At 56.7% G+C, this 27,899-nt stretch overlaps 1 protein-coding gene across 1 annotated transcript in view; it reads right to left on the reverse strand.

Moving 5' to 3' along the window:
• Positions 1–7,730: 7,730 nt before the first annotated feature.
• The window catches only part of PTH1R (parathyroid hormone 1 receptor), a 40,658-nt gene continuing 20,489 nt past the window's right edge, over positions 7,731–27,899 (reverse strand). The window contains exons 7-20 of the mRNA XM_011981143.1: positions 27,835–27,899; positions 17,418–17,520; positions 15,578–15,712; positions 13,514–13,624; positions 13,287–13,405; positions 13,012–13,106; positions 12,625–12,820; positions 12,024–12,177; positions 10,501–10,561; positions 10,118–10,184; positions 9,738–9,832; positions 8,930–9,071; positions 8,806–8,847; positions 7,731–8,264 (exon numbers count right to left, since the gene is read on the reverse strand). Coding sequence (XP_011836533.1) covers positions 7,878–8,264; positions 8,806–8,847; positions 8,930–9,071; positions 9,738–9,832; positions 10,118–10,184; positions 10,501–10,561; positions 12,024–12,177; positions 12,625–12,820; positions 13,012–13,106; positions 13,287–13,405; positions 13,514–13,624; positions 15,578–15,712; positions 17,418–17,520; positions 27,835–27,899 — 1,772 coding nt within the window. The 3' untranslated portion in view covers positions 7,731–7,877. The remainder of the gene's footprint in view (positions 8,265–8,805; positions 8,848–8,929; positions 9,072–9,737; positions 9,833–10,117; positions 10,185–10,500; positions 10,562–12,023; positions 12,178–12,624; positions 12,821–13,011; positions 13,107–13,286; positions 13,406–13,513; positions 13,625–15,577; positions 15,713–17,417; positions 17,521–27,834) is intronic.

Raw genomic sequence — 27,899 nt, forward strand, 5'->3', positions numbered from 1 at the left:
TTACAGTGACAGAATTATAGAGACAGGGAACAGTGGTTGCCAGGGGTTAGTGATGATGGGGACAGGTGACTCTAAAAGGGGTGGCTCCCAGGAGATCTCTGGAATGGTGGTGATGGAATAGCTCTGTGTGTCTTGGCTGTGGTGGTGGTTACCTGTGTCTGTGCACCTGATGAAATGGAGTAGAGCTGTACACCCTGCACCGATGTCTGATTCCTAGTTTCGCTGTTGTACTGCAGCTGTGGGAGATGGAACCAGGCAGAAGCTGGGTGAATGTTACACAGGACCTCTCTGTACTTTTAAACTTCCTGTTGGCCGGGCACGGTGGCTCACGCCTATAATCCCAGCACTTTGGGAGGCTGAGGTGGGCGGATCACCTGAGGTCGGAAGTTCAAGACCAGCCTGGCCCACATGGTGAAACCCCCATCTCTACTAAAAAAACGAAAATTAGCTGGGCATGGTGGCGCACATCTGTAGTCCCAGCTACTTGGGAGGCTGAGACCTGAGAATCACTTTAATCCTGGTGGCGGAGGTTGAGTGAGCCGAGATCATGCCACTGCACTCCAACCTGGGTGACAAGAGTAAGACTCTGTTAAAAAAACAAAAACCAAACTTTGTATGAATCCGTACTTCAAAATAAAAAGATTTTAAAAATACAGGTGGTGAGCAAAGAAACTGGTAAAACATGTTACTGAAATGTGTGTTTCTTTAAAGTATGCATTCTCCATTTAAAACAAACATTCTGGGATCTGGACCATAGTCTTGGGGAAGATCAGGTGAGGATAGTTCAGAGTTAGTCTCAGTGATTCATAATCCCCTGAGAATTTGGTAAAGAAAAAAAAAAAAAGTCTCAGCCCTGGCCTTGGTTGGCGGGCTAGGTGAGGAGGGTGGCTTGAGACCCTGGCAGCCCCTTTGTCGTAAGCCCTTCGGGCTTAAGATGGGCCAGGGGCCAGTGCCCAGCACTGTGGATGGAACCCTGGTGTGCCTGCCACTGCCTGGTCCATCACTGCCCAGGCACTTCTCCAGGACAGCCCTAACCAACCTCGCAGTGTTAAGGTCCCTCCATCTTATGGTTCTCTAGGACACCTGGCCTCTTCATCTTGGGAGAGGTGTCAGGCCTGGGATGTTCCACGGCAGCACAGATGCCCCTTCCCCAGAAGAGGACAGGAGAACAATGCCTGCTGACCAGAGACCCAGGTGCGGGGCCTCTGGTTCTGACTCTCGCTGGGGAGGCAGCGAGAGGGCTGGGAGGAAGTCCCACCTGGGCTTGCAGAGCCAGGGACCAGGCAGGCCGCCAGCCAGCACAGGGCCTTGTAACCACAGTGAGGAACTATGGGCTTGGGATCAGAGAGAGGCACAATCCCTGAAGTCACAAGTGAAAACTGTCCAGCCTCAGGCCCAAGCCCCTCACTGTCTTGGAGGCTTCCACATGTGAGATGCCCGCTGACCTTCAGGCAGCCTCTCCATGGGGCTCTGAGCTGGGCCCAGGGCTTGCTACAGCGCTGCCCTCCCCCACGAGCCCAGGGAGTGGGCCATTAGTGCAGCATGCTTCCCGAGGACCCACGTCATGCTGGGCACAGGGGATGCAGCTGTGACTGACGACGGCTCTGCCGTTGAGGAGCTGACCTTCCGGGTGGTCTCCAGATCTGTGCTGGGATCCAAGCCCCTTCCCTCAGACCAGTTGAAAGGCCTGGCTTCCCCATAACTGTCTGTCTGGGAACCACGTGGGGCCCTGAGAGTCCACTCAGACAGGCTGATGAGCAGCTCCATGCAGCTGTGATTTCCCCAGTGTCCTCCCATGGCCACTGGGGGGCAGCAGGAGATGCTCGATGGGGTCCCTGACGGGGCGTTGGTCCAGACGGCTCCTGCCAGCAGCGGGTCTTCTGTAAAGCAGGTCACTCCACCGCCTGACGCACGCCTATCCTTTCCTGTGGGGTCTGTCATTTGTAAGTGACTGCTCATCAGAGACGATCCGGAGAGTGGGGTCTAGTCAGCCTGAGACCCAGAACAGCAGGGGCCGTGTCCTGGGAGAGGAGGTTCCAAGGCACTGCCAGGTGTGTGAGGTCCGGGTGGGGTATCGAGTTCCCGCCCAGCCCGGCCAGGTCAGCACAGCCTCCCCTCTCCTTGAACTGTGGGTGTGTCTGCATATGCAGAGGGTGTGTGTGGGCAGAATGCCTGTAGCCTGACTGGGAAAGGGCAACTCGGAGGGTCAGGTCCTCTTGGCCCCTGGGCCAGGCCTGAGCTGGCATCCCCTGAATCTCCTGAACATCTACTGCTCGGAGCCAAGCAAGCTCTCAAGATGCGCAGTGTTGACCAGGGACCATCCATCCAGGTGGTGGGGGCCTGCATGGGTAGCCGTGGGCATCCCACAGAGCGAGGGGGTGCTGTTGCATGCGGGGGCTCCTTTCTCCCTGGGCTCAGGCCTGCCCCAGGGGCTCTGGCAGCTGTGGGCTGGGCAGGGGTGTCTGGGCTGAGTTTCCCAGCCAGGCTGCCCCTTCTGTATGTATTTACTGGTTTTCTTTAAATGTTCCCATTACTCAGGCCTCCAGTGGGCACTGAGACAGAAATAAATCCCGCAAGGCGGCCCAGCCAGAAGCCGGGAATCCAATTCCCCCTCAAAGACCGGAAGGGGCCCCTGTGCAGAGCATGCCAGCCCTCTGTGGCCCACACACTCCACACAGCCACAAATATGGCCACTCCCCTGCACACACACGTGCACATCCATGCCTTTACACACGTGTTCCCCCATGCAGACTCCAGACACACACGCGCACATGCAGGCATTCACACGCACCGCACACACTCAGGTTTGCCTCATATGCAGAGTTGCTTTGCACATGCATGCACACATTTCACACACATGCACACACACCCCGCTCATGCACACATTCCCTGACAGCCAGGTTCACACTCAGTTGTGACCACATACTGGGTTCACAAACTCAGCCATCCTCAAGACACTGGTGGGCGAGACAAGTGGGCGAGGCTGTGGAGGGTGCACGGAGGAGGCCAGCCCTGTGCAGCTCGGGAGAAGCGTGGCCTCATGGGAATGCAGGCCCAGGGCTGCCAGGGCTTCTGAATTTTTAAGAGAAGTTGGAAAGCTGAATTTTTATGTGAAATATCCTGATTTTGAATGTTGGCTCAAGATGTTGAAAATACTGTGGGTGCCAAACCAAACATGTCTATGAGCCAAATTCCACCCACAGGCGGCGTTCTTAGACCACGAGTCCACACACACACAAATAGACACACAGAGAGACATACACAAACACACAGACACATACAAATAGACACACACACATATACACAAATACACAGACACACAAATAGACACAAATACACACAAATAGACACACAAATACACAGACAACAAATACGCAAATAAACATACACATAAATACACAAATAGACATATACAGACACGCAGACATAAATACACAAATACACATACACACACATACATACACCAGCATAGACACGTAGACACACACACATACACAGACATAACAGACACATATACAAAGACACAGATATACACACACAAGTAGACACACATACAGAAATACACAAATAGACATACAAATGCACACAGACACACAGAAATACATAGACACACTGGTACACACACATACAACCACACACGCATAGACACACCAGAAGACACAGACACATACAAATGGCCATACAGGTATATCCAGACACACATACACATAGAAACACACATGGCCACACATACACAGGTACACAAACAAGCACAGACACAGACAGGTACACAGACACTCATGTACACAAATACAAAGAAATACACAAGCAGCGCATGCATACAAACGCTCGCACATGGAGAATGACACCCAACGCGCTCCTCTCTCTTGCTGATGTATGGACATGAGTTTGTTGTGGGCAGGTTGTCTGACTGTGGCCTCTGGGTAAAGGCCAGGGTGCGGTCCATGCCAAGGCTGCTCCTGCCTGTTGAAAATGCTGGAGTAAGAAGAATCCACCCTCACCTGGCCTCCACTGCCTGCATGCCCGTGGCACTGAAGAGGGAGAGAGCCGGTCCCAGGGGGCGGTCCTGAGGTTCTCTCGCCTGCCCGAGGGAAGGATAGGGGTCCTGTCCCTATCCTTGTCCGGGCCTGGTAGCCTATTGAGGAGCAAGGTAGGATCCTGAGCCCACTGAGATCATGATGCCTGAGCAGGGGCCTGAGCTGTGAGGAGAAGTTGAGGCTCAGAGAGGGGAGGTGGCTTGCCCAGAGCCACACAGCCCACATCTGGAGCCAGCCAGGGCTCAGGTCCCTGCCTAGCTCTGGAGTCCCTTCCTCCTCTGTCCCTCCCAGCCAGTGGGACCAGTCTCCCAGGCAAGGTTTGTTTCAGTTGGCCATGGCAGCCTCGGGCTGGGATCATTCTCCTGGAGTTGGCTGAGGAGGCACCAGGGACAGGGAGTTGCACCCCCTCATCCTAGCCCCCCACAACGGGTCCCTGCAACCAGACGGCTCTTCCAGCAATCTGTGCAGAGACAGTGCACTCTCAGATCCCCAGGACAGGTCCATATCCCCTCAGACCCCCAGAGCAGGGCTGTGTCCTCCCAGATCCCAGGGAGGGAGGGGCAGGGTCATGTCCCTCTTGAACCTTCAGAGAACTCAGCCCCCTTTCCTGTTTGTCCATACCCCCTCTGGCCACCTCCCAGGTTGAGGGCTGAAAATTGTGGCCCCTCACAGCCCGTCCACTCCAGGCACTTGGGGCCCAGCTCAGTCCTTGCTCTCGACAGGGGGTGGCAGAGCTCGACTCTATTCTGAGTTGGGAGCTTTGCATCCACTCAGCTTCCCCTTGAGGCTAGGCCTGTGTTCTAGGGCTGGACAAGCACCCCCAGGAGGTCCATTCCTACCAAGGGCCTTAGGCGATCCTTCTCGCAGCCTGGGCTGAGGGAGACAGGCCAGTGAGGGATGGGGCCGTCCATGTGTTCAAGACAGGTGGGAGCAGGACCTGGCCACTGTACTGGCCTGCCTTGGAGTCTGGGGCAGCCTGTAAGGCGCCGGATCCCATAGCCAAGGAGGCTGAGGAGTTGGGGTCTCCAGGTGCCCTCCTCCCTGCTGACCACCCCGCCCAGCTCTGCTAATGTTTACGTGTTCCCTGTGGCTTGGCCTTGCTGTGGGGCCTTGAAGGGAGAAGTGACCACCTGGATCCAGCCCCTGCTTAAGGCAAACAGGGTCCTGCCTGCCTGCCAGGCCCGCTGAGGGCTCCACTTCCGCTGCCAATACCTGGATGGCCCAGGTGGGGCTCTGAGGCTTCTCTGAATGGAGGCCAGCCCTGGCCTGGGGGCTTCTAGTCTAAGGGAAGAGAACTGGTCCTAGCCTAGGGGACTTGGACTGAGGTGAGAGGTCCAGTCCTGTCCTGGACATCCAGACCGAGGGGAAAAATGGTGCCTAAATGGGGAGGCCTGGCACTGCCCTGCAGATATCCCCAGGGGAGGGCGGTCCTCCTCTTAGAGGCATCCAGCTGGTGGGGGAGGCCTGGCCCTGGCCTGGGGACACCAAACCTGAGATGGGGGTACCCAGTATGTCCTGGGGGCATTAGTTCAAAGGGGAAGGACAGCCCTATCTGGAGGGGAGTTCCATCTAAAGGGAAGGTGGTGACAAGTCTAATGGGGGTGACAGCCCTGTCTTGGGGTGACCCAGTAGGGCAGAGGAGAGGCGCACCTCTGCTCTGGGGGGCACCCTGCCTGAGACAGAGGCTCAGCCCTGACTTTGGGGTACTCAGACTGAGTGGGGAGACACAGCCCTGTCGTGGGATGTGGGTGGGGATTGGTGGGTCCCTGGTTGTAGGAAGAGACCAAACCCGGTTCTAGAGGGAATCCAGTCTGAGAGAAGAGGCCCACCTCCACCTGGGGGGGCACCCAGTCTGAGGGGGAAGCCACAGCCCTGTTGGGGGGCGCCCAGTCTGAATGCTTCTGGGCGAGTGGGCCTCATGGGCTTTATTACTTCAGAAACCTCCCGTTCAGACCCTGGAGAGCGGCACTGGACATCCCTGGGGAGGAGGATGAGGGTCTGCCCTGCTGAGGTCTCCTTCCCCCAGCCAACTCTTGTTGCCCTCCCTGTCACCATCTCCTTGCCTGGCCACCTGCTTCCTGCCAGGCCACCTCTTCTCCAACCCCTGTGCAGCCTCCTCTCGTCTCCACATTGATGTGCGGACTTTTTTGTTTGTTTGTTTTTTTGAGACGGAGTCTCGCTCTGTCGCCCAGGCTGGAGTGCAGTGGCCGGATCTCAGCTCACTGCAAGCTCCGCCTCCCAGGTTTACACCATTCTTCCGCCTCAGCCTCCCGAGTAGCTGGGACTACAGGCGCCCGCCACCTCGCCCGGCTAGTTTTTTGTATTTTTTAGTAGAGACGGGGTTTCACTGTGTTAGCCAGGATGGTCTCGATCTCCTGACCTCATGATCCGCCCGTCTCGGCCTCCCAAAGTGCTGGGATTACAGCTTGAGCCACCGCGCCAGGCCGATATGGGGACTTTTTAAACATTCAGACCTTGTTGCTCTCTCTCTTGAACTTCCAGTGGCTCCCAGCCTGGCTCTGCGGCCCTTCAAGACTGGCCTATGCCCCCCTCAACCATTACATGGAGCTCTACGGGTGCACCAGGCCCTTGGACAGCCTTTGGTCCTGTCCGTCATCTGGAAGGGCAGGCAGGGCTGGGCCTGAGGCTGCTCAGCAGGCACCCACACCTCCTAATGCCCACCTGAGTTTTTTGTCTTGGGCCTCCTGACCCCTCCCCTATGCCCTACGGGGTGTGTGTGGGCTGCTGGAGATGGGGTGCACTCCTGGATGCTGAGTCCATGGAGAAGAATGAGGTGGACTGAGCAGGAGATGGGAAGGCAGGGCGGGGCTCGTGCGGGGCCGTCTTTAGGCTGGAGCAAGAGCAAGACGCTCATTCAGGCCAGAGCCCAGGCTGGGCACGCTGTAGGGTCAGTCCTCAGGGTGTCGGGCCAAGGGGCTCTGTACCACTCTGGAGCCCATGAATGGCCCAAGGTGGGAGAGGGCAGGGTCCAGAGGGTAAGGTGGTAGGTGGGTATCAGGTGGGGACACTTAGTGACTGTCCCAGATGCGTCGTGGATGGATGTGGCCAACCTTGCAGGTCCCTGCCCAGCCAGCCCTCTGGGCTCAGATTCCTGGCTCCCCACAAGTCCTGAGCCAGAGCAGGGACCCAGCCCACCCTTCACCTGCTGGCCTGGTGCTCCTCCTGCAACCTCAGTCACGGAGGTATGTCAGGTTGCGGGTGGATGCTAAGGCTCCTGCGTGGAGGGCTCCCTGAGTGGCCACTGGACAGCCAGGGAAGGTCCACTCTGTGGCAGGGCCGTAGGCTTGGGGGTGTGGCCAGGGACCTGAGTTACCTGCCAGCAGCCCTGGGTGGCAGTGATGGGGGCCAGCAGTCAGAAGAGTTGGCCTAGAGGAGCCTGGTTCCCCACGGGGCCTCGGTACAAGTGTGGAGAGCAGCTCCACAGCTGGCGGCAACGGAGGCTGAGGCTGGATTCCCACGTGGGTCCACTTGGCTGCTGTGTGACCCCTGCAGACTTGAGCCTCTCTGGGCCCCTTCTGCTGGATGATACCATAAGCCTGATCCCTCCTGGTTCTAAAGTGAGACCTGAGGATTCCTCCATGACTCATGGCCCCCCCTACAGCTTTCTCTGGCTCCCAGCCCCGCCCTCTTGGAGCGAGTCCCCAGTCTGGGCTACAGGAAGCCACACACCGCTTCCTTTTCCTTTTTTTTTTTTTTTTTTTTTCTTTTTTTCCCTGTTTTTCCTCTTGGCCCCAGCTCTGAGTGGGCAACCATTCAACCACCCATCTTTGGTCCATCTGTCCATCTACCATGTCAGCAGGTCCAGCCCCCAGCGCCTGGTCACATGACTGTCTCCCACTCTTCCTGTAGCAGGGCGGGTGGCCGCTCAGGCCCAGAGGCCTCCTCGTCCAGGCCCGAGCAGGAGCCGTTGAGGAACCCATCGTCCTTGGGAGCAGCCACGGCAGGTGGTGTGGTCTCGAGGGTCTCCAGGGCTGGGGCCCCTGGCTTGGCATGGCCAGGCAGCTGAGGGTGGCCATTGGTGGTGGCAGTGGGCAGTAGGCGGGGGCTGAGGGGCAGGCCGAGTCCCACACGGGGGCCGACGTTGGTCACACTTGTGTGGGACACCATGGGGCCATAGCTATAGCTGCTGCTCCCGCTGCGTGCCTTGCGCTTGAAGTCCAGTGCCAGTGTCCAGCGGCTCCAAGATTTCTTGATCTCAGCTTGTACCTTGGGGCAGTAGGGGTGAGGCAGTCAGGTGTATCTCCCAACCCCAGCGATGCCCCATCCCTGCCCCTGGACACCCAGCACAGAATGAAAACAGGAATAGGGGGCTCCTGGGAAACTCCAAGGCCAAGTGAAATCCCATCCTCACAACGGGGTGCTTGGTTGCAGGCAACTGACACACCCAGAATCTACATCGCATCCTCAGAACAGGGTGTTTGGCTGCAGGCAGCTGACACACCCAGAATCTACAAGGTTCAAATTGCCCCAAAGGTGGCTGAGTCCTCCAATCTGGGTCAGAGAATTCAACGATGGGGCTGGGAAGGCACTTGGCTATGCCAAGTATCTGGTGACCGAAGAGTCCCCAGATCCTAGCACATCCTGAGCCTGCATCATCTGGAAAGACTTCTCTGCTTTTAGCATGTCCTCAGGGGTGTTCTTGGAGGAACAAAGAAGTAACGCGGTGGAAGAATGGAGAAATGAGCCTGAGGAAGCCTCTGGGGTATCTGCCCCACCATGCCCTGCGCCAACACTGTCTCCTGCTTACCTCGCCATTGCAGAAACAGTATATGATGGCGACAAAAAATCCCTGTGAAGAGGGGTGTCTGGAATCAGGGCCTGTCCCCGGAACCCTTCCCACCCTCAGCCAGGCCAGGGCCAGCATTGCGCACCTGGAAGGAGTTGAAGAGCATCTCATAGTGCATCTGGACTTGCCAGAGCGTCCCTGAGACCTCGGTGTATGGTGTGGCCATGAAGACGATGTAGTGGACGCCAAAGAGGGGCATGAGCACCAGCGTGGATTTGAGCAGCTTCCTGGGCCAGCGGGGCAGGTAGGTCAGGGCCAAGCTACTTCCCCTTCAGCAAGCATCGTGCCACCCCCCACCCTGCCAGCCCCAGGCTCCGGAAGCTCAAAGGGACCCAGGGCTCAAGTCACCACAGGAGGACAACCCAGTTCACCTGCATGGCTGCCGTCCAGGCCAAGTGCTAATAGGGCCCCTTGGTTCTCAGCGGTGTCTCGGAGCGGACTTCAAATGACAGTCCCCCTGTCCCTGGGCCCTTCGCACCTGTGGAGCCCTCAGCTGGCAAGCACTCCCCTCCAAGGTCGAACCTCACTATCCCACAGTCCACTCCTCAGGTTTCAGTTGAGCTGCAGCCTTCCTGGGGCCACCTACCGCCTACCTGTTCCTCAGACTCCCTGCAACCAACTCTTTGAGGAGAGGTTCAAGTTTGTCCCACCCTCACAGACTCCAGCTCTAGTGCAGGGCCTCATACAAGTGGGCAGGCTGGCTTTGGGGTGCCCCTAGGGCCTCCCATCACTGCTGGGCAGGCCAGGTGGGTGAGGACAGCCAGGGAGTCAGACGCTGGGTCCTTTCCCTTGCCCCAGGCTCGTTCGTGGGGCCACTGTCTTTCCTGGGGTACATGGTGCCAGGACTCAGGGACCCCTGAGGAGCCAGCGCATGGCAGGCATGGTGGGCTCACCGGTACTGCTGCCGCGTGTCACACCGGCCAGCGTTGGTCTCCCGCAGCTTGGTGGCGAGCACCCGGACGATATTGATGAAGAGGATGAAGTTGAGCTGTGGGAGTGAGGGGGCTGCGTCTGGAGGTTGCACCCTAGCGGGGCGGGGCAAGGCCTGGCAGCCACGGCCATAGGTTCTGCTCTGTCACTGCGTCTCTGGGTGGCTCCTTAGGCCCTTGGTTTTCCTTTCTGGGCTGGAGTGTGGATCAGCTGGTCCTCCGGCCTCTGTGGCTCTGACACTGGGGTCTAGGGAAGCCTCCTAGGTCCCTGTCAGGGGCTGGTTCCAGGGGGCCCAGGCACACATCCCACCCTCCCCTGTGGCCAGCAGCCCACCCGTGCTCACCACAATGGAGGCCAGGATGGGCACCTGGATGATCCACTTTTTGTTCCCGGAGCTCAAGTCCCAGCACCTGGGGGAGGTTGAGGCATTAGCTCCCACCCCTCCTGTTCCCATCCTAAGACTGCCCACATAGGCCCAGATTTGGTCGGGTGACATTAGCTGTTGAGGACACAGGGCAGGGGGGTTGGGTGTGGCCAGGCCTCAGGCCACCCTCACAGGCATCTTTGTAACTAGCCGCCTGTGACCCTGAGGGTGCTCCTGGCTGGAGGCTAGACTGAGAACTCCTGAGGCTGGGCCTCGGTGAGGCATGCCCTCTCACATGCTGCCTGGAAGAAAAGGGACCCAGGGGTGCTTCTTGCCTGGGCCCCTTCTCCACCTGGACCTACCCGGTGTTGGCCAGGGTAGCTCTGACACTGACCCACACAGCCACGAAGACAGCGGGCAGACCTGCGGGCACAGAGGGGGACAGTGTGCGGGGCTGTGGCTACTGTCCACAAGGTCATCCCCCCTCATCCTTGATGACCCCCAGCTTACCCCACCATTGCCCTGAGCCCCTGACCCTGGGCACTTGGGCCACTTGGTGACAGAGCCACACTCTGCCATGTAGTGCCCTAACAGCCTCCCCTTAGGGCTCCAGCCCTCAAAACCCAGCTCAGCCTCTGCCCCCATCTTGGCTCCATGTCACATGCACATATATGGGGTACAAGGTATAATATAATAATAAGGTATCACTAACTGATCCAAGTCCTGTCCATTTCCTCTGCAGAGGGCACTGCTTTGGACTTGCAGCTCCCATGGGGCGGGAGCCTATTTTCCGCATTTTTTTTTTTTTGCCCCAGCACAGCACTCCCACAACCTGGTTTGAAAGGTCCCAGCCCTCATGGATGAGACTGGATGGGGTGAGAGGTTTTTGTCCCAAGCAGAGGCCACAGGGAAGCCTCGGTGTGTTGGTATGTCCTGGCCTGTGCCAGCTCAAGGGGCACATGGCATCTCTGGGTGAGCTGTGCCTCTGGGAAGGGAGCCCCAGGTCCTCCCCAACTGCACACCACCAAGTTGACTCTAGGCCTGGTCCACCCTTGGAGGGATAGGGTATGACCTGGATTTAGGGTAAGAAAAGAGCTGTGACATTCCTGTGCCCCAGGATCCTACGCACTCCCAATCTGCATGTTGCCAGCCCACTAGGACACTTCCTAGCCCCAGAGCCTGCATCAGTTCCTGGGACCAGCTCAGGTCTCCCCAACTATGGGGCTTGTCATGGTGAGGTCAGGGTCAGGATGTAAGTCGAGGGTCAGGGAGGTGGTGGCTGTTGACCTGCAGGCCTCTGGGTGTTGACTGCGGAGAGGGCTCCAGCCACCCGGCCCACCCCTCTGCAGTCTGGCCAGTTGTCCCGGAGCCCAGCCAAGCTCTGCAGCTGCCAACAATAATGGACAATTATCGGTAACTGGATCCCAGAGCCTGTAGGGGGTTGGGAGGAGTGCACGGCTCCAGCAACCCATTCTGCAGAGAGGCTGTGAAGCCCAGGTGATGCTGAGGTGCTGGGCCCACGGCTCTGGGCCATGGACCCCGCAGGCCTGCTGAGGCTGGCAATGGTGTGGGCAGATCCCAGTTCCAGCCCCAGGCTGACCTCTGACCCAGTATCCTACTCTGATCCTGAGTTGAATCTTGGCCTGATGGTCCCTCCTTCCCCTGTCCTTAGGCCGAGCCTCAATTCAGGTGAATCTAACCCCAGGTGAACCTGATCCCGGGCCAAGCCCTACTGTTCCAAGCCTGGAATGGGGTCAGGATCACAGGGCGGTAGGCCTCTCTCCTGCTGTTCCACTTGGGGCGGGATGTGCTGTGTGGGGCTGCCCTCTCCGTCGCCCATGATCCCACCCCTGCCGGCGCCTCACTACCCGCTGTGCCCGCGTACCCCAGCCGAAGACTGTGAAGCCCCACAGGTACTTCTTCTCTGAGAAGAAGGCCATGAAGATGAGGCTGTGCAGGTACAGCCCCTCCACCAGAATCCAGTAGTAGTTGGTGGCCAGGAAGTAAAGGAAGAAGGTCACGGCCACCCTGCAGCCCGCCTAAGAGACCAGCTGGTGTTAGAGGGCAGGGCCTGCCTCCCGGAAGTCAGGGCTGGGCTGGGGGGCTGGGGCGGTGGGAGGGGACAAGTGGTGCAGGCCAAACAGGCCAGGAAGGGGCAGGCTCCGCTTGGGGGCTCTCTCAGTGGGGTGTGGTGTCAGGGGCAGGAGGCAAAGTGAAGACGTAGAGTGGCTGGGGGGTACTGGGTTGAGGCAGGAGCCTTGATGGCAGCACGGGGCATGTGGGACCCTGAGCCCTTGGCAGCAGGGTTGGCGGCAGAGCTGAGGGTTGCAAGGGACCCTGTGAGACAGGTTTCAGTGGCTGAAGCTAGTGGGGCTGGCAGGAGGCAGGCAGGGTGAGGGCTGGGCTGGAGGCGGGGGCGGGGCGGGACCCCAAGAGGCCAGAGGCCAGTGGCGGCACTGGGAGCCGGCGGGCGGAGGGGCACTCACGTAGCCGGCAGCGGCGGTGGCAGGCGGCAGGGGCGCCTGGGCGATGGTGCGCAGCTCCTCCTCGGTGAGGCGCTCAGCCTCATCGAGCGTGGCGCCAGAGTAGAGCACCGCGTCCTTGACGAAGATGCTCACAGCGCGCAGCATGAAGGACAGGAACAGGTGCATGTGGATGTAGTTGCGCGTGCAGTGCAGCCGCCTGCGGGGCGCGCGACATCACCGTGGGTGGGGGCACGGGGACGCGCGGCAGGTGGGCATGGGCAGGAAGCTGGGCTGTGTGCAGTAGGTAGGGACACCCACCGGGGGTGATGGGTGCAGGGAAGGAGTTGCATCAGACCTCGGCCACCACCCCCTCCTCCACGATGTCCCAAGGCCTCTCGCCCCGCCCACCTAAAGTAGGCCAGGATGAGCACAGCTACTGTGAGGGACGCCAGGGACACGGAGTAGCCCACGGTGTAGATCATGCCCAGGCGGTCAAACACCTCCTGTGCGGGGGGAGACACAGTCAGATCCCTGGGACCCAGGGTTAGCATCAGGGTAAGAGCAAGAGGCCAGGGTAAGGTTGCTGGAGGAGTCAAGGTTAGGAGTCAGGGCTGGGTCAGGGGTCACCCGTGGGGTGGGAGTGAATTTATCCCGGTCACGTTGGGGAGGAGAAAGGCTCGCACCCGTTCACGAGTCTCATTGGTGAGAAATTTGACACACTCGCTGTAGTTGGCCCACGTCCTGTTGTGCCCAGGCACCAGCTCCCAGCTGCCATTGCGGTCACAGCGTCGGTAGGCATGGCCTGCAGGTCCATGGGAGGTCAGGGCAGGCAGGGAGGTCTGGAGGCACTGACCCCCTAGCTCCAAGTCTCAGCCTCCCTCTGATCCCCACCCCTTCCAGCAGGCCTCACCTTTGTGATTGAAGTCATAAATGTAGTCCGGACAGGGCACAGCCACCACCTCACCTGGTGCCCCCAGCGGCCAGCACAGAATGTGGTCCCATTCAGGCAGGCAGGGGCGCCCTGTGCCCAGAGACAGACAGGGTAGGGGATACCAAGGGAGAGTCAAGGCCATGGTTAGTGACCCAGAAGGATGAATACGTCTGTGTGTGTGTATTTTTTTTTTTTTTAGACAGAGTTTCGCTCTTGTTGCTCAGGCTGGAGAGCAATGGCATGATCTCGGCTCATCGCAACCTCCGCCTCCTGGATTCAAGCAATTCTCCTGCCTCAGCCTCCCAAGTAGCTGGGATTACAGGCATGCGCCACCTGGCTAATTTTGTATTTTTAGTAGAAATGGGGTTTCTCCATCTTGGTCAGGCTAGTCTCAAACTCCTGACCTCAGGTGATCCACCCACCTGGGCCTCCCAAAGTGCTGGGATTACAGATGTGAGCCACCACGCCTGGCCCATGAGTGGTTGTTGGTTCCTGCAGGGACAGGTGTGCCCCAGGCAGAAAAATTCAGGCTTTGGAGCATTCTGGAGAAAATATATTTCTGTGCCCTGCACCCAACTGGCCTCATAGAATTTACTATGGCCTCTGAGATACAGGTACTGGCACTGGTCCCATTTTCCAGATGGGCTGACAGAGGTCAAGAGAGCTAGGCAAGTTGCCAAGGTCATACAACACAGGGCCCTGTCCTCTTCAAGTACGCAACCCCAGGCCAGGCCTCTCGCCTTTCTCTCTGCTCTTGGAACCACCTTCCAGGTGTCCTTGAAGAAGAGCAAGTACCCAGATTAACTCTCCCTCAGCTGGGAGGCTCCCTGTGTGCCCCTTCCCCTGGGACCACGGACAGGAGGCAGGAGGTCTGGTTTTCAGTGCCAGCTGGACTCCAAGTTGCTGCTGACCTCACTCAGGTGTCCCCGGTCTTTCTATTTCCATTTCCTCATTGGGAAGTTGGGATTAACCACATCGGTCCACGCTTCTACCACCACCCAATGCCTGCCCTGAGTACCTGCTGTGAGACTCCCACGGCCACCACTGGGGGAGATACAATTCCCCAAATCTCAGTGCTAATGGTGGGATTCAAAGTAGGGTGGCATCCCACTTTGGAGACCCAGCCTCACTGCGGGGAGGCTAAGTGATCTTGGAGGTTCCCCAGCCTCTGGATCTTCCACATTCCACTCCCAGCTTACAGCCCCCTTCTCTCTCTCTGTAGGGCTCCAACCACAGGACTCTCCATCCACCCTGGAAGGCTGCCTCAATGGCTGGACCCGCCCTGGCTTGGTGAAAGGCTCTCTGTCCTGGGCGCCATATTCCCAGCCCCACCCAGCCAGGCCCACAATTCCCTCTGGTCCCCAGGGAGCCACAGGGTGACCACAGCCTCCCAGATGTGGCCCATCTGGAATCCGCTGCCCACCCGGCCGGTTCAAACTGGCCCTGTGGCCAAAGCCTGGGCTCTGTGTCTGCCTCTCCTCATCTGCTTCCCTCCCTTCTCTTCTCCCCGACTTGTCCCACTGCCTCTGGCCCCACCCTCTGCCACTGCCCTCCTCTCTTGTTCTATTTCTGTGGCCTTCCCCACTATGTGTCCCCGTGTACCTCCTCTGACACACTGAGCCCTAGACTTCAGTGTGTGCCTCGTGGTCCCCTCTGTCTCTATGACTGTCTCTCCCTGCCTTTCCGTTGATCTCTGTCTCCATGCCTCTCCCTGTCTTTCTCTATGTGCCATTCTCTCTGTCTTTGTGTATCTCTCCCTGCCCCTCTGTCCCCCAGGGTTCTCTGTCATCTCTCTCTCCATGGGTGGGGCCGTAACCCTGGGTCCACTCTTGGCGTGGTGCTGGCAAGTTCTCTGTTCATCTCTCTCTGAGGCCTGAGCCATTCAGCTCCCCTTCCTTCCCACTAGACTCTGTCTTCTCCCAGCCCCTTGCCTTTTACTTTCTATAAGAGTCAAGAAGCATGTGCTCACATGACAGGGACAGTGCAGTGGGGGTGGGCAGATCCAAGCCCATGCCAGCTGGATGCATGGAAGCAGAGACATACCTCGGTACCTGCTGCCAGTGGGTGCCTCCTTGTCCTCCTCAGACTCAGGGTAGAGCTTCCCAGATGGCTTATCTTTCCTGGGCTTCCCTGATGTAGATGTAGATGTCCATCCCTTGTCTGATTCCATTATGTTGGCTGGAGAAACCAGGGTGGTAATGATGGCTGTCAGCTGTGCTACAACAGGAGACCCGGGGTACTCTTCAACCTTAGACTCCCCCTTTGTACAATGGGGGGGTTGTCTCCTGCCCTGCTGACACCCAGGCTGTTGGGAGATCTGAGACGATGGGTGAGGAGGTGTTTAACAAAGTGTAAAGTGCTTGCCAGGTGAAGTAATAAGAGGAGGTGGAGATTGTCCCCCAGGGTTGGAATGGGAGTGCAGGATCAGCTAGTGGGGTGAGCACTAAACATGGGCAAGACAGAACAGAGGCAGTATCCTCCCACCCAGGAGTCAGGAGTGGGGGCCAAGGCCACGCAGCAGTGAAGGCCCCACCAGGGGGCGCACGCTGAAAGCAGACAGAGTGGGTGGAGATGTCAATGGACAGGTTACATGGCGAAAATGAAGTCTGGCCTGAGTGCTGTGCAGGTAAAGAAGCTGGTGGTGAGAAGACAAGAGCAAGGTGGTACAGTCAAGAGTGAACAGAGAAGGCCACCCTATCCCCTGCCCTGGACCCTCAAGTATGTGGTTCACAGCTTCCACAGTGGCCCTGGAGATGCCTCATCTGAGATGGAGCCTGGCCTCTCTTCTCATTGGAGAGATGCTGGAGGTCATTTTTTTTTTTTTTTTTTTTTGACAAGGTCTCCCTCTGTCACCCAGCCTGGAGTACAGTGACATGATCACGAATTACTGCAGCCTCAAACTCCTGTGCTCAAGTGATCCTCCCATCTCAGCCTCCCCTATAGCTGGGACTACAGGTGTGCACCACCACACCTGGCTAATTTTTAATTTTTTTTTGTAGAGATGGGATCTCACTATGTTGCCCAGGCTGGAGAGGTCTTTCTTCCTAGCCACAAAGTCTTCCTCATTTTCTGACTTGTATTCCTTCAGCCACCGCCCAAGCTAGGCCCCACTGGCCCTCACATGTCGGGTCTGTGGCAATGATGGGAAGCTGAGTCCAGGCAGCCTGGACTGGGATGAGAATGACTGTGTTCATTTTCCTGCCTCCACCCTCAGGCCTCAGTGTGGGGATGTGGGTAGCAGGATCTGGTAGAGCAGGAAGAGAGAGGCTCCATGGTGGATGGTGAGGGGCAAAGAGAGGCTCCCTCCAGGCTTTCACAACTAAGAAGAGGGGCTGGGTTCAGGACCCAGAGTGAGGAGGCCCACCTGACCCCCCAGATCTCGATGTGACTGGGAGCCACTGTTGGGGCTGGCATTGGTGGGGCTGTGACTGCAGAGACCATGTGAGTCTCTGTGAATGTGAGCAAAATCTGTGTGCCACAGAGTGTGTGTCATTGTGTGCTTGTGTTCTGGGCGTGCACCAGCCTCAACCCCTGCAGAACCCTAAGAACTTGTCAGGCGAGGAAGCTGCTCCTCTCCTTCAGTCAGTTGGGGTCTGGGCCTCTTCAGTTGATGAGATTAACCCGACAGTCATCAGTTTGAGCGCTGGTGGTGGGCAACACAGGGACCTGAGCTCAAGACTTAGGACAAGCCAAGGATGCCCGAGCCTGCTGACTCCACTCTTGCACCACACACCCCACTTCAGTCCTCACTTCGGCCTGGCGCCCTTTACCTGAGTCCACCCCCACAGAGAGCCTTCACCTGGCTCTGTATCCTGGGTCCCCCCCTCGACTGGCCCCTCCCTCACCTGGCCTCATCCCCAGACCCTCTTCCTTTGACCCCCACCTGGCCTCTGCAGGACCTCCTTGAGCCGTTTTTCACACTGGGCCTGAGCACGGTGCAGCAGGAAGATCTGTTCTTCTTTAGTCATGACGTCATCTGCATCCACCTGCCAAGCCGAAGGTCAGACCACAGGCAGGACTTTCTGGCGCAGCAGCAGGTCCCAGAGACATCCCAATTTCCCAGAGGGATTACCCCCTTTCAAAAGGCCCTGACTCTAGAGGGAAGGTGGGATTTCCCCTGAGTGTGGAGAATCTGCTCTATGGAGCTTGCACCTTAGAGATGGGAAGCTGTGGCTCTGACCGGTAGGGCCTGCCTGATTGAACGGAAAAAGGGTGGAGGGCTGTCTCCTGCCTGCCCGCCAGTAACCCTGTAGGCTGCAGTCACTGATACTCTCTGTCCAGTCCTTTCCCCAGGGGTACACGGGACTGGAATGGAATGTCCCAGGATGGATCCACATAGGATCCCGGCTGCCTGCTGGGGACGTGAGTCAGGGGCGAGGGGTGGATAAGGAGTGGTGAACTCTGGGGAGACAAACCCAACCTGGAGTCCTTCAAGTACTGGCACCCTGGGGGGCCTTGGGAGTCACCAGTTTCCATCTTGGCCCAGATCCCCAGTCAATGCTGTCCCCAGTGAATGGTGAGTGCCTCAAAGCCTCCCCTCCTTACAATCCAGAGACAGAGAGAGAGAGCGAGAGAGAGAGAGAGAGAGAGAGAGAGAGAGAAAGAGAGAAAGGATAGAGGAACTGCTGGCACGCGGCCTGGGTTCGGCTGGGCACTCTGGTGCTGGCTGTGGGTGGGAGTCCCTCTCATTCCACTGCTTATCTGGGAGCTCCCTCCATCCAAGCCAACTCCGGAGTTCTGATGACACTCAGGCCCTCACTCCTGCTATTCTCTGCCTGGAATGTCCTTTCCCTTCCCTCCAGCCTGCACACCCTGGGCCCTGGCTGTCACCCACAGGGACTCACTGGCCTCATTATAAGAAGGGAAATGAAATATGCGGGAGGAGGCTCACTCCTGAGCAGGTGGCTGCTGAGGGGTCTGAGCCTCTATCCTCTGACTTAGGAGAAAAGGAGTCGGGGTAAAGGCACCATCCCGCCCCGGGAACAGCTTCGTGTGCCCAGCCCAGCCATCCCGTGAGTGTGACCCGCAGAGGTTAAGGCGGTCTCTGATACCTCCCCAGGGCGGAGCTGTCAAGCCCTCAGCCCCATCCCTCTTAATTCAGGGCCGTGTTTCCTCCGACCCCTGGGCAGGGGTATGTCCCCTGAGATGACCCCCTCCACCCCTCTCCCAAAAGGCTACGTCGCCTCAGCTCCGGGGCAGAGCCTCATCCTTCAGATGCGCCGTGACGGGGCCGGGGCCCTGCAGTTCAAGCGTGGCTGTGCAGGGCGGGAGGACCCAGAGGAGGCAGGGGAGGAAGGAGGCGGGTCGGGGATGGGGCGGGCCAGGTCAGGGAGCCTGGCTGCAGGGAGAAGTTAATTGACCGCGTCTCTTGGCGGCAGCAGCGATGGCTTCCAGGGCCAAGGAGTCTCCAATTGGCTCGGCCGGCCTCGGGTTCTGCTGGTTCCACTTAGCGGAGCCGCGTGCGCGTCCCTCTGCGTGCGCGCGCAAGTGGCGGCGCATCCCCGAGTGGCCGGCGCGTGCATTTGTGTGTTCCCGTCCGTGTGCGTTCTCACGTGGAGACTGTCCAGCACGTCAGTGTGGGGCGCAAGCCGGACGTGTTTGTGAGCTTGCACGTGCACATGTATTTCTGGGCATAGGGCGGCGTGTGCGTGTCTGTGAGTGAGGCGGCAGCTCCTTAGCCTTTGAGTCTGTGGGTGGCCCGTGCTTCTGGTGTCTCTGGGGGGCTGAGGTGGACCCTGAGATCTCGGCTGGACCACTGCTGTGGACCCCAGGAAAGGCTCAGCAGATCCCCACGTGTCGGCTGGCTGGCCTAAGCTCCTCTATCCTAGTCCCTTTGCTTCCACAGCTATGGCTGAGCCGGCTGGGGTAGAGGTAGACACAGAATGACTGGATGGCTTAAGGGAGAACAACTTGGACTTGCCAGGATCCAGGGGCCTCCAAGACTAACCTGAAGCTCTCCCTGTGCCTCTTACATGGGGGATCCATGCTGCTGAGGGGGCTGATCCCTGCCCACCCCACTCCATTTACAGCACCCATTCACTACCATTTCCATCGTTGCTACTGGTACCTCCATCAATAACCATCATTACTGTCACTAACACCAACACCAGCATCACCAGTCCCTCCCAGTATACTACTACCACCACCACTGGCATCACCGTTACCACCATGAGCACTACTGTAACCATCAATATAACCACCATCACCACTATCCGCACCATCACCACTGGTACATCACCAGCACCACTGCCACCACCTCCAGCATCACCAAGGCAACATTAGCACCATCACCAATACTACCACCTGCCCAATAACTACCATCTACACTGCCTCTGCCATCTTGTCTTACCCCCTCCCCACTATCCTCCTCCTGACACCTCCACCCCTCTCAAGACAAACCCATTATGCTGTATTTTCTCTAGCTGATGGAGAGCTCTGGAGTGACTGATGGAGGCTCCCACCCATCCCTAGACACTCGCTGACTCACCGGGCCTCCCAACAGACAAAGCAGCCTACTGATATGACTGGGGGTCACCCCTGATGGCCTAGACTACAGGCAGGTAGTCATGGCTTGAAAACTGCGTGGCCATTTGGCAGACTGACCGCTGAAACCTGACCAACACACCCCTCACTGGCTCAATGAATTGGCTTAGCCTCTACCTCCTGCTGTTGGCTTTACCTTCTCAATGGCCAGGAGGAGGCACACCCCTTTGTCTGGAGTTGGGATGTTCAGGAGAGGGAAAGATATGTGCTTCCAGCACGCATGGCTCCCACACTCCTTCATTCGTCCATAGGAGTGGTGGCCCCACCTCTGGCCTCCCTGAACTTTAGGACCTATTTCTCTGTTAGCACAGCCATTGCAACAAGAATAACTCATGTTAAAGTTAAGGAAGCACTTTCCCAAGAAGAGGAGGACAACCCCACACCAAGTGCACTACCCCTCCAAACCTTAGCTCACAGCTCCATGCCTGGAATGCCTCCCCTCCTGTTCACTCCTCTCTCCAGCTGTGCCCTCCTCTTCAAGGAGATTCTGCCACCAGCCCCAGAGTGTGAATCCCACCTCCACCCTTGACTGGCTTCGTGTCTGAGAAAGTTGCTTAACCGGTGTGCCTCAGTTTTCCTGTAAAATCAGGGTAATAATAGGGCTGTTGTTGGCCGGGTGTGATGGCTCACACCTGTAATCCCAGCACTTTGGGAGGCCAAACCAGGCGGATCACCTGAGGTCAGGAGTTTGAGACGAGCCTGACCAACATGGAGAAACCTCGTCTCTACTGAAAAATACAAAATTAGCCGGGCGTGGTGGTGCATGCCTGTAATCCCACCTTCTCGGGAGGTTGAGGCAGCAGAATTGCTCAAACCCGGGAGGTGGAGGTTCTGGTGAGCCGAGATTGTGCCATTGCACTCCAGCCTGGGCAACAAGAGTGAAATTCCGTTTAAAAAAAAAAAAAAAAAAAGGCTGTTGTGAAGATTAAATGAAGCACTTCACAACAAGCCTGTGCAGGGGTGAAGCTCAGGAAAAGCTGGTTGCTATTGTTGATACTGTGAGCAGCAGCAGCAGCAAGTCACACCCCCGCCATGTGCACCCCTGCTGCCTGGTGACATGGGTGCTCCCAGCCAGGCCAGGGACTGGGGGAGATTATCTCATCCCCATGGTGAGGGGCAGATGGGAGATGGAGCCCCAGGGAGGACTAGGGGCAGGGACCACAGGAGGACCTGCCAGATAAGGTGTTCCTGGCAAGCTTTTGGGATGGACGCATATCCCAATGGCTCCTCGCATTTCTGAAACCACTCTGGACTTACATTAGGATTCCAGGTTACTGCCAGAGCCCCCACGCTTGAGCTTAGGAGGAAAAAGGACCCCCTCTTCTGCCTCTGCCCTGGATGAGGAGGCCTTATCTCCTGGGGATGAAGGGGAAATGCTGACAGCTGTAACTCGTCTCAGCCTGGCATGCCCCCTTGTCTGCTACTCCCTTCTCCCCGCCCCTCCCACCCTCTCCCCCTTGAAGAGTTCCTGTCTTCTTGGCCCAGCACCAGGGTGCAGACGACTTAGGCTTGTATCCCCTTAGATCCAGCGGATCTGCACATCTTGGGTCTCAGGGGTAAGGACTGAGGGTCTGGGGCTGGGCTGTGGCCAGGGGTTACTTAGTTCATACCACCACTTATGGGCCACTCAGCCCTGCACCAGGTGTCCCATATCCCCCCAACACTCTTCCTATGGTCCTGATGAGGGCTGACTTGACTCCCCCAACCCAGCCATCACAGTGCTTGGCTCCAATACCCACCACTATAGCACATCCTCCCCATGGTCAGCAAGGAGCTTTAAAACACATGCCTCCTGCACCTTCTACCACATCCCCATCTTACAGACAGGGACACAGGCCAAGAGTCACAGAAAGAGGAGGGCCAGGGATGGAGCTAAGATCTGCTTGACACTGAAGCAGCAGCCCTGGAAGAAGGGAAAGAGAGGAGGAAATGCCCAGCCACACGGGTACCCTGGCAGCAGCCACAGTATCATCTTTCCACAATCCTGGATTTTAGCTGCTGCATTAAGCAAGTCTCCCTTTGCAGACCTCCTAGGGCAGCTTCCCCAAAGCCGATTCAGGAGCGGAGGTGGGTAGACATAAAGGTGACGGTGATGCCGGTGATGGCAGCTTGTCCCCAGCTGTAACTGGGTAGAGGACAATTGGGCTCTGATGTTGGGAACGAGGCCGTTGATGCCTCCAGCAGAGCCAGAAGGAGAAAACCCTGGCTAACAGGAGACCCCTTCGTGACCTCCTGGCCTTCCTACAGCCCTCCTCCAGGTTCTACTACTGGGACCCATGCTGGCACCCCTGGATGTCTCCTGTGCCAGCTGGCTGGGACTGCTCCCCCACCCCTGCTGCCCTCTCTCTGTCCGGCTGGCCTGAGCAGGCTCCTCGTCCTGCCCCACCACCGCTGACAAGTGCTGACTTTTCCTCCCCTTCGCCAGGCCTTCCTGAACAGGCTGCCTGTGTTTGGGGCTGGGAGGGGCTGGGGGGGAAGAGGCACTATGACGCCTCTCATCCCAGCCAGCCAGCGTGGCCGCCTTCGGGGCAGGCAGTGGGATGGAGCCTGGGATAGCGGAGTTGGCTGCTAGGACCTGGTGGATCTTCACAAACAGCCCCTACCTGGGCTGAGGAATCAAGGCCCAGAAGAACAGTATGGCCTAATCTAAGCCATCGCCTGCTCAGCAGAATGGGATCCCACTAGGTCTCACCTCGGGCATAAGACTGGCCCCAGAGTTGGGGCTTTTAAGGGTTTGAAGGTCTCTGATGTTTCTGCAAACCTGAGCAAAACTTTGCGCCTTTCTCCCAGTCACACTATATTTTGCAGACAATTTCAGAGGTCTGCAAAACCCCCGCCCCACCTTTTCTTTTTCCTGAGGACTCTCCTTCTGAAATAGCTGCCTTCCTGATGTGGTGGCTGGACCAGGGAGTGTCCCCAGAAGGCCCACAACAGGAATCTGGGGGAGGCTACTTGACGCCTCATTAAAACATTCCGAAGAAAACCCAAGTTCCTGGGAGGGCTTGGCCCCCCTCCTACTGCTCTGTCCATAAGCTGTTTCAAGAGCTGAGGTGAATGTGTTTAAGGGCAGGTGATATAAAAAGCTTCAACAAATCAATACGAAAAAGACAAATAACCCATAGCACGATGGTTAATGGCCCCAAGCAAGCTCTCACTGTAAAGCCCAGAAGTCACTGGTAATCAACAAATTAAAATGACAAGAGACACCATTTTTCACCTATCAAAGCAAAGGTGAAACACAAAGAATCCTCCTAACATCCTATGAGACAGTGGGCATGGGGAGAGAGGCCCTCCTGGTTGGTCTTGGTGTTGTATAAGTATAAAGCAGCACAAGCCTTTCAGAGGGCAATTTGGCCATGCTATTAAAATAAAAAATGTGTGTATTCTCAGACCCAGCAATGACAAAATCTAGAAATATCCTACTAGGAAATAGTCACATGGGGACACCAGAGGGCATTTCAAGGAGCTTCCCTGCCACCATCTGGAATCACGCATACATAGACATACACACAAATTATGCAGAAATAATCTAAATGTACATTCCTATGGACTACTTAATGAGTCCCAGGTTTTGGAGTACTATGTAGCATTAAAAAAAATTCATGTTTACTGAAATGAAGATCTCTAAGACACACCTTTACGTCAAAATATGTATGTGGCAGAGCCCTATCTAGAAACCGATACCATTTATTTAAAAACAACCAACCAGACAAATAGACAATGATGAAACTATCTACTTGATATGTACACAAAGAGGTACCATTTGGAAACACACCGAAAGAGGAAGGAGAACGCCCCTCTACCCAAACCGCTAAAAATGGTTTTCCCTAGAAGGGAACTGGGGCTTGGGAGTGATCAAGGAGGGCTTTTGTTTAATTTTTATTGATTGACTCTCTTTTTTTCTTTTCAGAGACAGGGGCTCACTCTGTCACCCAGGCTGGAGTGAAGTGGCGTGATCACAGCTCATTACAGCCTTGAACTTCTGGGCTCAAGCAATTTCCCTCCTCAGCTTCTCAAGCAGCTGGGATTACAGACTTGTTTGACTCTTTTATAAGAACATATTCATATATCAGTTGTGAAGCTAAAAATAACAAAATAACAAAAGGATTTTTTTTTTTTTTTTTTTAACAGAGTCTCTCCAGCCTGTTGCCCAGGCTGGAGTGCAGCGGTGTGATCTCAGCTCATTGCAATCTCTGCCTCCTGGGTTCAAGCGATTCTCCTGCCTCAGCCTCCCAAGAAGCTGGGATTACAGGCATGTACCACCACGCCTGGCTAATTTTTGTATTCTTAGTAGAGACGGGGTTTCACCATGTTGGCCAGGCTGGTCTGGAACTCCTGACCTCAGGTGATCCACCTGCCTCGGCCTCCCAAAGTGTTAGGATTACACACGTGAGCCACTGCACCTGGTCATTATTTAATTTTTAAAAAAGAAAGAAAAAGAGAAAACCCAGAGTGAGACATGAGGATCTCCTGCCAGCAGCAAATCTCGTGCTGCTTTGGAGGAAGGAATTCAGTGCAAAGGTCTAAAGATCCGGATTCAAATTCTGCTGTGCCACATACTCACTGTGTGACTCTCAGGGCCCTTTCCCGTAGAAATCACTGGGTGAATGGATGAAATGAGAAAACAATCTGTGACAGTTTCTAGCTCAGAATCTGGGGACAGCCACTGTTCTGTACATGTTGGTTTCTTCCTGTCTTTAAAAGCAAGCAACCAGCAGGGCGTGGTGGCTCACGCCTATAATCCCAGCACTTTGGGAGGCTGAGGCGGGCGGATCGTGAGGTCAGGAGATCAAGACTATCCTGGCTAACACGGTGAAACCCCGTCTCTACTAAAAATACAAAAACAGCTGGGTGTGGTGGTAGGTGCCTGTAATCCCAGCTACTTAGGAGACTGAGGCAGGAGAATGGCATGAACCCGGGAGGCGGAGCTTGCAGTGAGTCGAGATTGCACCACTGCACTCCAGCCTGGGCCACAGAGCGAGACTCTGTCTCAACAACAAAAAAAGCAAGCAACATGGCCAAGCTGCCCCTGGAGCAGGCTGGAAAAGGTCCCACACACTCCCAGCCTGTCCGTCCACACCACAGTCTCTTGTGAGTCCTACCCGGTGGTCACATCTTCACATTCAAGGCCTGCCCCATGCTGAGCTCCAGCTTCTCTTGTTGCAGTTTCTCCTTCACATGTGTACATGCGTCCTTAGGAGGACGCATCCTCAAGGACAAGAGTGACACTTTGCCTCCTACTCACAATCTGTGGGTCCATCCCTTCCTCCAAACTCCACCCTCCCAGACCCTCAGGCTCCCAGGTAACTATTTCGTGTACAGCAGAAGATGGACCAGCTGAGTCTGGCCACAACCAGTGTCCTCCCGATGGAATGCTCTTTGGCCCCCACATGTGAGGTCACTGGAGATGCGAGCCTGGTCTTGGGACCAGCTGGGCAGGTAGCATACAGGTTTGGTGACTGGCCATGAGGTAAGGCTGGTGGGCTTGAGGGGCATAGGTGCAGATCTAAAGGGGTGCAGTAGCCCTTTGGGCTCAGGAGAGGGAGCTGGGAGGCTGCCAGCTTCTTGCTGGCCCCAGATGAGTCCAGGAGGCCCATAGCATATTGGATGGGTGAGTAGGCTGCCCCCGCCCTTCAGTCCCAATCTTCTGGCCCCGAAGCCAGGGAGTGTCCAGTGAACTCACATGCCCCAACAAGGTCCTAGGCAGACTGAGCACCGGCATCTCTCCTTCTACCCTCAGACATGGGCCAGGGTGAAGCCTGGAAGATTCTCTGCATATATCCCAGCTTCCCTGGAGAGCAGTGGGGCTCTGGGTACCCATACTCCATACACACATAGAGGTACAGGGCTTGGCACTGGGTTGGCATGAGATAAATAACGGTCATTGTGGTTGTGTGATTCAGACCAGTTAAAAATGGGGACAATAACCTTCCTCCAAGAGTGACTGGAAGGATTAGACTAGCTAATGTATGTGAATTGCTTAGAACAATGGCAAGTAGAAAGCCCTACAGAAGCATTTATGAAATACACATATGAAAACAATAGGCCCGGGTGCACAGGCGCTCACAATGGCACACACAAACACACACAACTGCGCCTCCAAGTCATGCACCCACAGCTTCAGACACTGAAGCTCACCGTGAACTCACACGGGGACTCAGACACTCACAATCACACAGACCCAGATGAACACTATGCCCAGAGTCCCACAGAGCCCTGCTCTGACACATAGACTTACTCTCAGGACACCCACACCCATCACCCTGTCTACCCCTCAGATCGTCACACCAAACTCTGGCGGGGGTGGTGGTGGCTCTATCCCCTGGCATTCGTCAGTACTTGGAGTGTCTCTGCAGAGGGTGTTGAGCTCTTCTGAACCTCAGTTTCCCCATCCACAAGACCTTGTATGGGGCTGTCTTTGGTGGGGAGCCTTTGCTGGGACCAGAATTGTGAGGGCGTAGGCACAGGTAAGTGGGAAGTGCTGAGGACCACAGAGAAAGGGAGAGCCTCTGATGATGGGATTCGCAGGCAGATGTTTCTTCCAGGCCCTCTTTTTAGAGATGGGGCAACTGAAGCATGGAGAAGGACAGTCCAGGCTTACACAGGCATCATGCAAAGGTGGAGGAATTCCAGGCTCCTGGGAACCGCCTGGAACTCTGCCCTGTGTAGGGAGCTGCTGCTGGTTAGAAGGAGGAGGCTACCTGACTGCCGCACTCTATAGCAGGCAGATGCCCCCACTGGGGAGCAGGGAGAAGGGGCTTCGAAGTTAGGCGCACAGGCAGACAGCTTCCTCAGGAACTGGCTGGTCCCAGGGGATGGGGTTGCTGTGGAATAGGATTGAGGGGCTGGGACAGCCCCCTTCCGAGAAAGTGGCCCCCAGACCCTGACCCAGAAGGAGGAGGTGCTGCCCACTCTGCGTCTCCAGCTCTCTGCCTTTGCCTGTCTCTCCCTATTTTTCTTTGCTGTTCTTGGTCTGTCCACCCCTCTAGCTGGGGGGAATCTCTCCTCCCCACCCGGCTTTGTCTCTGTCTCTCCTCTCCCTCTAGCCTTCCCAACCATTCTGCTTTTAGGTCTCCACTCTCAGGGAGTGACAGTCTTCCCAGGGGTCTCCTCACTTCCCCACAGGGTATGCTGTGCTTCTCCTACAGGGGTGCACTGTGAGGTCAGTCTCTCCTTTAAAAGGGACCTCCATCGCTCCTCCATGCCACACCACACCCACCTCCTTGGAGAAACAGCTTCTACACTGGGTGAAGCCAGACATGTGTGCATGTGTGTGTGTGTGAGGGCTGGAGGGGGCCCCTAAATCCTACCTCCTGCCTGGATGATTCTGACCTCAGACCTACATTCCCCGTGTCCGGGACTGCAACAAAACTTGCAGAAAACAGAGGTCCCCAAAGCAAAGTCTGTGGGAGTATGTAGCAGGGCCAAAGCCCAGCCTTCTGCTGGGTCACACTGTCATCTTCCAGGGAGAAACAGCCATGGTGCTCACAGAAGCAGAGGATGGGGAAACCTCAACCACAAATTTCCAGATTTGGGACCCCAAACGAGGCTTCAGAAACAGGGAGGCTTCAGGCAGCTGGAACCCACAGTCCAGACATCCCAGAGACAGCAGGCACCCAGGATCCTGGATCAGAAGGGGACTCTCACTTAAAGTTCGAACTACTGGGGGAACTCAAGACTGCGTGCCTTAGACCTATCCCGCGGACCCCAGGGTAAGCCCGCAGCCTGTCCCGGAGTGTTGGCGGCGGGGGACTCACCAGCGCGTACGCGGAGCTGAGCACGGGGCAGCAGAGCAGGAGCGCCAGGCCGGGTGCGATCCGGG

Source organism: Mandrillus leucophaeus, unplaced genomic scaffold (genome assembly GCF_000951045.1).
Source record: "Mandrillus leucophaeus isolate KB7577 unplaced genomic scaffold, Mleu.le_1.0 Scaffold22, whole genome shotgun sequence".
NCBI lineage: Eukaryota > Metazoa > Chordata > Mammalia > Primates > Cercopithecidae > Mandrillus > Mandrillus leucophaeus.